Source organism: Notechis scutatus, chromosome 1, assembly GCF_049901735.1.
Source record: "Notechis scutatus isolate UNSWTSFEM ecotype Mainland chromosome 1, rNotScu1.2, whole genome shotgun sequence".
Classification (NCBI taxonomy): Eukaryota; Metazoa; Chordata; class Lepidosauria; order Squamata; family Elapidae; genus Notechis; species Notechis scutatus.
Window position 1 is genome coordinate 157,915,585 of NC_142009.1, and position 10,691 is coordinate 157,926,275.

The window sequence follows — 10,691 nt, forward strand, 5'->3', positions numbered from 1 at the left end:
CTGCTTCTGGGTACAATTCAAGATATTGATGATCATCTTTAAAATCCTTCCTGGCCTGGATCCATGTTACTTGAGGGACCATCTCAGCCCACTGGGATTGGCCCATCCCACTTGCATGGCAGGGGAGGCATGCTGCAGGTCCCATCAGTCCAATTATTCTGGCTGGTGGGGTCTAGGCAGAGGGCTTTCTCTACTGTTACTCCTGCCATCTGGAATATTTTGCCCCCCGATATAGGGTTGGCCCCAACCCTTCTATCTTTTCATAAGGGCCTAAAGCAGGGGTGGTATTCAGCAGGTTCTGACCAGTTCTGCAGAACCGGTAGTGGAAATTTTGAGTAGTTCGGAGAACCAGCAGTAACCTTCCCCCAGGAGTGGGGAGGGAATGGAGATTTTACAGTATCCTTCCCCTGCCATGCCCACCAAGCCACACCCACAGAACCAGTAGTAAAAATAAAATTCAATCACACCACTGGCCTAAAGACGTGGCTCTGCCAATCAGCTTGAAGCCCTAGTGGGGGAACAGCACAGTGGAGGTGTTGACTGAGTAATAACAGGTCCCACCTCTCCCTCCCACTCCCTCCTCATGAGTCCTTGATTTTAATGTCTGATTTTAATTTTTTATGTTTTAATGGTATATATAACTAAAAGTTACCAGGAAGGAAGGAAGGGAGGGAAGGAAGGAGGGAGGGAGGGAGGAGGAGGGAGGGAGGGAGGAGAGGGAGGGAGGGAGGGAGGGAAGAAAATAAATAAAAATGAAACAACACAAAACGAAAATAAATAAAATAAAATAAGGCAGAGAGTTTTGACCTGTATGACTCCCTACATATCAAGACCACTAGGCTTATTTGTCATTGCCCCACTGGACTGAAACAGCCCACTGAGAAGGTCAGAAACATTCCAAAATCATGCCTCCCTCCCAAACCATAGAAACAAGTACGAAGGAAGGAATATAAAGTGAGGTTATTCCAGAAGCCTCTTTTCAATAATCCATTGGATAGAGTCATGCAAAAAGTATTGCTAAAGTTTTCTCTATTTTTCTATTTTATTATAGCAGACCCAGAATTTCTGCACAGCATATGCAGATTGAGTGAAAATAATAGTCTCACCAATTTGCCAGAAATGATAGAAAAGCAGACAGAGATGCACTGGATTGGGGACTGAATAGACCATGCAGATAGAGTCAGACCCAAAGTGAGATCCTGACACTTAAGTGGATGCTTATTTATCCTGAAACAGGGTCAGATACTATTAACTGTGTCCCTTAGGAAGACCTGAGTAAGATATGAGATCCTTAGGAAACTGAGCCAGCATGGCAATTGAACCCATTACTTTGTTTGAGCAGAAGACTAACATGATCAAGGTCATTGACTGCCCAGCTGAGCTTTGGAAAGGAATGAACCTTTGCTTCCAGGACAGAGTTTACCAGCAACTTTCAAGCCATGTTTGAGCCTGAGCTCTGCTTTCCAACTACTCCGGGCTACTACCTTTCAGTAGCTCTTTTTTTTTTCCTTCAGAAAGATCGTAGCGGGTAGGCGAGTCACATTTTCATCCATATTAAGATATGTGTCTGCTCTGGTTTAGCATTCTATCCCATGGACATTCAGAGCACCTTTTCTAAATACCAAATAGTTGTGTCACAATGATGTTCATGTCAAAGGAAACTAAATGGATATTTGGGGAAAGCAATGACTATGTGGACAATTAAATATATGAACCTTTTTATTTGCTATATAAATTACTGAATAAATACTACAAAATTTTATCCAACAATGTTTCTGCAAGTGCATAAATATGGTATTATAAATACATCTTATAAATAGAGACAAAAACATATTTCTTCTTTGCTCCTCCTTGGGTTTTAAATATCGTATGCATTGCAATTTTCAGGACCTCCACATAGATCAACAAGACAAATAAAAACAGGCTATGAATCGTATAAAATTAGTACAGAGCAAGAATTCATTCTTTTTGAAGCCAAACAGAAGAAGAGCTTCAATGGAGATTTTTTTTCTGTCTTAGTGGCTGGGTGGTGGACATCTGGACCCCAACTCCCTCCCATAATTAAAGAAAATACATTTGATATATTCCCAGAACATTTAAACATATTTTGAAATACCATAAGAGCTTTAAATAAAACCATCCCTAATTCTAAAAGAGGCTACATTCAGAGTTAACAATTTCTTTCCAATTAGCCAAGCAAGCATTGTATCACCCTGATTACTTCAGCCGATAATGTGACACCTTTGGCTATTTTTCAACCATATTAAAAAACCTTTTTCTGATAAGCGTTGGAAGTGGGAAAGGCACAGGTGCATCCAACGGTGATCATTTGTTTCTCCAACCAATAGCTTTGCTTGCAGCCAATATGTTTGCGTTTCAGAACCAAGATCTCCTGCTGAATAGGAACAGAGTTCATAGCATAGTTTAGATTCTTCCCCGTGGAATCCAGGCAAACGGTATAACGGCAGCTGGCTTCGGAAATTGTGTGTGGGAATCTGTTAGGATCTTCCTGAACACTGTAAGTTAACACACAAAAGATATGGCTCACAGGACAACAATGCCGTTTCTTCATCAAAATTCACGAAGAACTTGGAATCCTGAATGTTAATCAGCACCCATTAGGGAAAAAAATAGACTAAAGAGGAATCTTATGTTTGAATCCTAGGAGACAGAACCCCGATTTCCCCAATCATATAATAAAATATAGACAAACATTCATGATGAATGTTTCTCAGAATTTCCTAGTGCTATTCCTCATAGAATTATATTTTGGTTATGGTCCTGAACCACAAAAAAAAAACACCACCAGAAAAGACTTTTTGGTCTCCTTAACAATTACTCCCACATTGCTTTTTACTCAGAAATCATATCTGATTTTTATAACATCCCTTTGTTGATAAGAGAGATTTCGCCTTATAAGAAACTGCTTGAATTCATAACTTAGTGTTATCGTTACTGTCAGCTAGAATTTATCACTGAATTAATTCCCTATGTGGCTCTATCCTGAACAAATTTTCATTCTCATCTCATATAGTAGATTTAAGAAAGGAACCATAAAGAAAATTCTCCTAGATTGCTTTTATAGTAATGAATGTAAGTACAAAGACTGGAATTGGCCAACTAACTAAAAATCATATTCACAAAGCCATATTATATTCTTGCAGAATAATAGATGTGATCACTAAGGATCTCACAAATTGATGAACAGTTCAAGTGACATTTACCTGTCCAATTATGAATTGTCCGGTGTATTTTTTTTTCCAGAAAATGTGTATAGCTTTTATGTTTGCCAACCTCATAAGATCTTGCAACCTTTAGAAGTTCTCATACCCCAGAATTTTTTAAGTACTCAAAAGGCATTGAGGGATTGTCACTGCCATAATGTATTGTAGCTAATATAGCTTAACAATAAAAAGGTGAATAGTACCTGTAATCCCATGGAGACAGAGATCTGTTTTTAACATCATGAGGCATTCTGTTCATGGATTCTGCCTGAGCAAGAGGTATGTGCACCTTCATTGTCTCTGGGAATTTGGTATTTTCTTGAATTCCTGGCTGAGTTGGGCAATTGTTAGTTGTTCTTCCTCTCTGTTTCTTATTGATTTTATTAATGCTTTCTCCATGGGCTAAATTCCCCACTGCAAGTACCAGTATCAGCAGAACAACCTGTAAAAGAATCCATGGATGTATCAGGCATAGGTAAGGGTAAAGTGTCATTTCTTGGGTAAAAGATGTCCACCCTTAGTAGCTTGTGCTCCTTTAATATTGGAGTTTAGAACTCAAGCATTAAAATAGTTGCTGGAAGCAGTAATTAATGTGCAAATTGAGGGGCACCACAGCTCAAGATTAACTGAAATGCTGAACTGTATTAAGAATTGTTTAAGACAGCCAGTGTGGTATTGTGGTTTAGGTGTACAATTAAGAGTGTGGAAACTCAGATTGCAACCCACCAATACCTATGGAACCTCATGGGGTAATTATTTTGGGAAAATTAGGAGTGAGACCACAACAGATACCAATCTGAACTCCTGAATGAAAAGTGGGATACAAATCAAATGATTAAGCGACAAAAAGAGAATCAAGTACAAATCATCTTTCAGTGTTATCGCTACTGTCAGAAATGTATAGTTATATAGGGGGGGGGAAAACCAGTCTTTTTTCAATAACCAATGGTTTTCATTTTTTGTATCAAATAGATTGGAGGATTTTCATTTATGAGAAAAGATTGTAATAGCTATAACGTGAGCATGAAAAAATGATTAAAGAAATTACAAAGACAGAACAAGTATGTATATCAAATGTTAGACCTCTGGAGATAAAAATACAAGGACAAAAGAATAGTTTTTAAAATCAATAAACAGTGCACTCACCAATAAGGGCAATCTTTTGGATGTCATAACTACCCTTCGTGTTGTTATTATCTCAACTTGCTTGATGCTCTACCAGTGAGATTAGTAGGTCAAACCCTGTCCATGAATGCAATAGCATCTCCTTTTATATTGTCTCCAGAATCTCAGACATTTTTTTTCCACTGCAATGCAGAGATAGATTTCCACTTGTGGTTCTGGGCAATTGTGGTTTTTTTTTTTTTTTCTCTTTTAACTATTTCCTTGTAGTTATACACATTCATGTTCAAGGGGACATGAAGGGGAATCCACCAAATGATTTGTTTGAATAAAATATAGATGTTATGCAAGATAATAGCATGCTTTGTGAGTTCACCTGAACAGCTTTCAGGAATATGATGGGCAGTGTGCTATATATTAAGTGATTATAGTATATTGGTTTTTTTAACCATTTAGAAAGCTAGCACACATTCATGATCTGTACAATTAATCTGTGTAATTTAAAAACCATAGCCAATTTGGTCTAACGGTTAAGGCAGCTGTAGCGTTCGCAATGGACTAAGCCGAAGTCTTCACTCCGATCCGTGTTTCCAGCGGGAACACAGACCGTTCCTATTGGCTGATGCCGTTTGACAGCCGGCTATAAAAGGAGCTGTCAAACGGCATCAGCTGTTGTCCGCCAGCTGGCTGCCTTGTTAGCGTGGCAGCCGCGGCAACCCTTTATTGTCTTAATAAAGTAACAGCTGAAGTTCCCTCCGAGTTTGCCTCAGGTTATTCCGCCACTCTACAACCCTGGCAACGAGGGCGGGATCCCTATAAGAGGCAACCGGGCAAAGAATCGTTGAGCGAAGTCACTACAAAAAGAGCCGAAGTCACTACCGAGCTGATTGTCATTTAAGAGCTACTGTCACTATTCGCGAGCGCGAATTTCAACTTTCTTCGAAAGATACGGCACCGCTGAATCGAGATGACTTCAAACCCTGCATTCCCGCCTTTCAGACTGACAGCGGAAACATGGGAGTCCTACAGAAACCGATTTGACTGTTTTCTAGATGCCATAGACCTTGCTGACATTTCCGACCATAGGAAGAAGTCCTACTTTTTAAGTTTTTGCGGAGCCACAGTGTTTGACACTGCTATGGCATTATTGGCTCCACATTCAGTTAAGACTGTTCTATGGGAAGAATTGCAGGAAATTCTTTCCAACCACTATTCCCCTAAGCCATCCCAAATTGCCAGGCATCATGCTTTTAGGAGACGGATTCAAGCTGAGGGAGAGACTATTAGTGGGTACATGGCTGCCCTATGAACAGCCACTTTGCATTGTGGGTTTAGAGACTATCTGGAAGACATGTTATTAGACCAACTAGTTTGTGGAGTCAGGGATTTAAGGCTACAAAGATGTCTTTTGGCTAAAAGAGATTTAACCCTTAAGATAGCAATTGAAGAGTCTCAAGCTGCTGAACTATCTGTGCTTTTAGCAGCAGAAATTCAGGGAAATCCAATTAATTAGGGAAGCTCAGCCATCCATTACGATGAAGCCTCCTCAGAAGAAGGCTCTGAAGGGGCTAATGATGTAAATCGCCTCAGGCAGCAAAAAACCAGTCAAGGGGAAAATAAGCCAAACCCCAATCTACCTCCACAGCACCAGCCCATTTGTCTAAGCTGTGGGGGAAACCACCTCAGGGCATCCTGCAAGTTCAGGAATACCATTTGTCTAAAATGCCAAAGGAAGGGTCATTTAGCCAGGGTCTGTCAAGCAGGAAAGACTTTTGCCCAAAAGCCTCAAACAACCCAACATTTCCAAAAACAAGTTGAAGACTGTTTTACCTGCTATCAAGCCAAGCTGACTAACAAAGGCTCTAACAAAATTTGTGTTTTTGTTTCTATAGAAGGAAAACCTTGCAGGATGGAGGTTGACACAGGCTCAGCACTGTCCATCATCTCCTGGAGCACCTTGAAACAGCTACTTCCCAGAATGGCTAAGAAGAAACTTCTTGGCTGCCAGTTAACCCTATGAGACTACCAAGGCAGAACCATCCCAGTCCTCGGAAAAGGCAGTTTTTGTACAATTTCAAAATTTTAAAGGTCACTTGCCTTTAGTGGTAGTGGATGGTGCACTCCCTAGCCTGTTGGGGTTAGACTGTTTCCCTGCCCTTGGCCTCCATATAAGCGGAATCCACTCTATTACAAATGCTGAAGTGGATACTTTGTTTAATGACTATGCTGATGTGTTCAGCGAGGGGCTGGGCTGTTATTCAGGAACCCCAATATCTTTCAACTTGGACCCTCAGGCAGTACCAATCCGTTTAAAGCCTTGAAGGGTACCATTTGCAATCCACCCCAAATTAGACATTGAGCTGGACAAATTAATTAAACAAGGTGTATTGGAGCCTGTGGACTTCGCAAAATGGGAAACCCCAATAGTGACACCCCTGAAGAAAGACGGGAGCGTGAGAATCTGCGCTGATTACAAGACGTCATTGAACAGATATTTACAAATCAGCGCCTATCCAGTCCCTGTTATCCAGCACCTTCTACATTCTTTTGAGCCAGGAACCATTTTCGCTAAATTAGACATGTCACAAGCCTATCAACAGTTCCCTGTTGATGACACAGTCGCTGAACTACAAACTATTGTAACGCACAGGGGCGCTTTCAAATGTAGGCGCCTCCAATTTGGTGTAAGTGTAGCCCCAGGGATTTTCCAATCCTTAATGGAAAGTCTTCTCCAAGGGTTACCAGGCGTAGTTCTGTACTTTGATGACATTTTAATATCTGCCCTTGACAAGCCTCAGTTACTGCAAAGAGTCAGAGGAGTCCTCGATCGTTTCAGACAGCATGGCCTTAAGTTAAAGAAAGACAAGTGCACTATTGCCACCCCACAGGTAGAATTTTTGGGATACAAAATTGATGCCTCTGGTATTCACCCAATCAAATCCAAAGTAAGGGCTATTCACGAGGCACCCACGCCAACTAACAAGACTGAGCTCCAGGCTTTTTTAGGACTTCTTAACTTTTACGCTTCATTCTTGCCTCATAAAGCTTCCGTTGCAGAGCCTCTGCACAGACTCTTGGACAAGCAATCCCCCTGGCACTGAGGACCTAGGGAAGCCCATGCCTTCCACACTGTCAAATCATTACTTACATCCAATGCTGTCCTGATACAATTTAATGAACAATTGCCTTTAGTTTTAGCAGCAGACGCTTCTCCTTTTGGCATAGGTGCTGTTTTAAGTCATAGACTGCCTAACGGTTCTGAGGCACCCATTGCCTTTTTCTCCAGAACCTTCTCCCCAGCTGAGTGCAACTACAGCCAAATTGACAAGGAGGCTTTGGCTGCAGTTGCTTCTGTCAAAAAATTCAATGAGTTTCTATATGGACACTATTTCGAGTTGATAACGGATCACAAGCCTCTGTTAGGCCTTCTGTCTGGCGAAAGACAAATTCCTCAGATTTTGTCTCCAAGAATGACCAGGTGGACTTTATTTCTGGCTGCCTATTCCTATAGATTGGTTCATTGTCCTGGCAAGAGTCTATGCCACGCTGATGCTCTCAGTCACTGCCCACTGCCTGTTCCTGTGGAAGATCCTGCACCAACTAATGCTGTTTTCCAGATCAATGATCTCAAACTCCCCATAACTGCCCTTGATATCGCTGCCCACTCTTCCAGGGACAAGGTAATCGCCCAAGTTCTTGACTGGGTGGGAAGGGGGTGGCCAGCAATTACTTATGCCCCCGAATTCGTGCCTTTCAAAATTCGCCAGCAAAAACTATCTTCTTTGCAAGGCTGTTTACTTTGAGGAACTAGGATAGTTATCCCTTCTAAGTTGCAAGACTCAGTTTTAAAGGTCCTGCATGAGGGCCATCCCGGCATTGTCAGGATGAAGGCCCTGGCTCACAGTTATGTATGGTGGCCAGGCATGGACACGCAGATTACAAGTTGGGTGAATGCTTGTCAGCCATGCCAGGCTACCAGACCTGCTCCACCCACATCCACTCCAGGCAGGTGGGAAGATTCTGTGGCCCCTTGGTCCGGGGTGCATATTGATCTGGCTGGCCCCGTTCATGGGCATACATTCCTGGTAATGGTGGATTCTTTTTCTAAATGGGTAGAACTGACCTTGATGACCACCACAACTTCAGAAGCTGTCACTAAGGCTCTATCAAGGATATTTGCTACCCATGGCCTCCCTGACACCATTGTGTCTGATAACAGCCCCCAGTTTACTTCCTGTGAGTTTGAGGTTTTCCTAGCCAACCTAGGAATAAGGCACGCACTTACAGCTCCTTTTCATCCTGCCAGTAATGGCCTGGCTGAAAGGGCAGTCAGATCAGTTAAGGAGGCCCTGGCAAGGTTTGGGCCTTTAGATTGGCACTCTAGGCTCGCTAAGTGCCTCCTGACCCAGCACACAACCCCCTGTGCCACCACTAATAAGTCTCCAGCTGAACTTCTCATGGGTAGACGCCTGAGGACCACCCTAGACAGACTCCATCCGCATTATGCCCTAGTCACACCCCTAGGGTCAAAAAGCCAGGCAAGGGAGTTCACTGAGAATGACCAGGTCTATGCCTGGAACTATACGGGACACCCCTTGTGGATGCCTGGGCAAATTGTGGCAGTAACTGGTCCTAAGTCTTACAGGGTCCTACTGCAAGACGGGAGCATCTGGCACCGCCATATCAACCAGCTTAGAAGATGTTGGAGTACGTTTGCAGATGGCCCTCAAGATGTCCCTGCAACAAAGAAACTGCTGGCACCCACAGAAACTTCCCTCAGATCCGACAAGAACGCAAGCCTACCTGAACTGCCATCGGTCCCTCACCCAGAAATGCCTGAAGCCGAGACATCAGCTTCGTCAGCATCAGAAGTTGCCCAGCAAGCGGAGAAGTTCCTTCCAGCAGCAGCTTCACCAGAACTTAGACGATCTGGCCACCTGCGCAAGCGCCCGAGTTATCTCAAGGACTACGCATGCTCCGTTCTGGGGGAAAGGAGTGTATGGACTAAGCTGAAGTCTTCACTCCGGTCCGTGTTTCCAGCGGGAACATGGACCGTTCCTATTGGCTGATGCCGTTTGACAGCCGGCTATAAAAGGAGCTGTCAAACGGCATCAGCTGTTGTCTGCCAGCTGGCTGCCTTGTTAGCGCGGCATCCACGGCAACCCTTTATTGTCTCAATAAAGTAACAGCTGAAGTTCACTCCGAGTTTGCCTCAGGTTATTCCGCTGCTCTACAACAGCAGCAGGATAGAAAGCAGAACATCATGAGTTCCAGTACTGCTTTAGCCAGTGACTTTGGGCCAGTTACTCTCTCTCAGTCTTTGTAAGCTTCCTTATTTGCTTTTCATGAAGATGATATTAGCATGTTCAGCATGGCATCCATTTCTCCTTTAAAGTTGAAGAAACCATGGTGGTTTTTTTTTTTAAGCCAACACTATTTTGTTGCTAGCCAATACTAGCATCTACAGAAAGTGAACAATAGGTATAGAGTTAGATAAATGGCAGAAATTGTGGGATAGAAATTATAAATTAACAATGTCAACTGTTTATAAGGAAAATCTATATAAAATGTTTTATAGGTGGCACTTACCACCAGCAAGACTGGCAAAGATGTTTGAAAACATGTCCACCAAATGTTGGAAATGTAATCAGATATACCAGGTTTGTACTATCGTATGTGGTGGACGTGTCCAAAGACAAAAAAATATTGGACAAAAATACATACAGTTAGAAAAAATGATAAAGTAACATTGATCTAAAACCAGAAATATTTTTGTTGGGCTGTACAACATACAGATGGGGAAGATTCAGGGTTGCAGGTTACACTGTGAAATCAAAACAGAAAATCCTAGAAGAAGCCAATGGTAAACCACTATCACACTGTTGCCAAAAAAATTTCCAATAAGCCCCCAGGGATTGAAGGAGACGTTATTTCATTACAGCTTTGGGGTAGCACATTTTCTCTAAATAGCTGTTGCAGAATGCTGTTGGAGGATAAATCATTTTTTCCTTCTACCTTTAAAGACTTTTTATGTAGTAAACATTTGTCTGTAAGCTAAATAACCGTAATTTTCAGGAAGGGGACAGAATGACAGAGTGACCTATTTTCATGGGTTTTTTTTCTAAGTGAATGACAGAGAATGAATGGTGAGTGTCGTCAATTTGTTGTAATAGCAGGTAGTGTATCAAACGGAAAGTATTATGACAGGTGGGCCAGTTGGGTTGCCGGTGAAACTTTCCCCCGCACTTTCCTGGGCTGTGACTGAGAGCAAGTTCAGCACAAGCCATTCCGCAGAACAAATCTTTCCCATCCTATTGCTGATGTCAGTTTGATTTATTGCAAATG

General features: G+C 42.3%; 1 protein-coding gene across 1 annotated transcript; it reads right to left on the bottom strand.

Moving 5' to 3' along the window:
- Positions 1 to 1,754: 1,754 nt before the first annotated feature.
- LOC113421891 (interleukin-17F-like) lies at positions 1,755 to 9,324 on the bottom strand. Its single transcript, XM_087953132.1, has 3 exons — positions 9,150 to 9,324; positions 3,428 to 3,666; positions 1,755 to 2,516 (listed from the first exon to the last, which is right to left on the bottom strand). The coding sequence occupies exons 1-3, from the start codon at positions 9,210 to 9,212 to the stop codon at positions 2,264 to 2,266; spliced, it is 555 nt and encodes a 184-aa protein (XP_087809258.1). The 5' UTR covers positions 9,213 to 9,324; the 3' UTR covers positions 1,755 to 2,263.
- Positions 9,325 to 10,691: the final 1,367 nt, after the last annotated feature.

Coding starts and splice junctions, on each gene's coding strand:
- LOC113421891 (XM_087953132.1), bottom strand. CDS start 9,212: ATGCTGACGAAGCTGATGTCTCGGCTTCAGGCATTTCTGGGTGAGGGA. Junction 3,667..9,149: donor AGGGACCGATGGCAGTTCAG/GTAGGCTTGCGT, acceptor ATTCTTTTACAG/GTTGTTCTGCTGATACTGGT. Junction 2,517..3,427: donor CTGTCTCCATGGGATTACAG/GTACTATTCACC, acceptor GTTAACTTACAG/TGTTCAGGAAGATCCTAACA.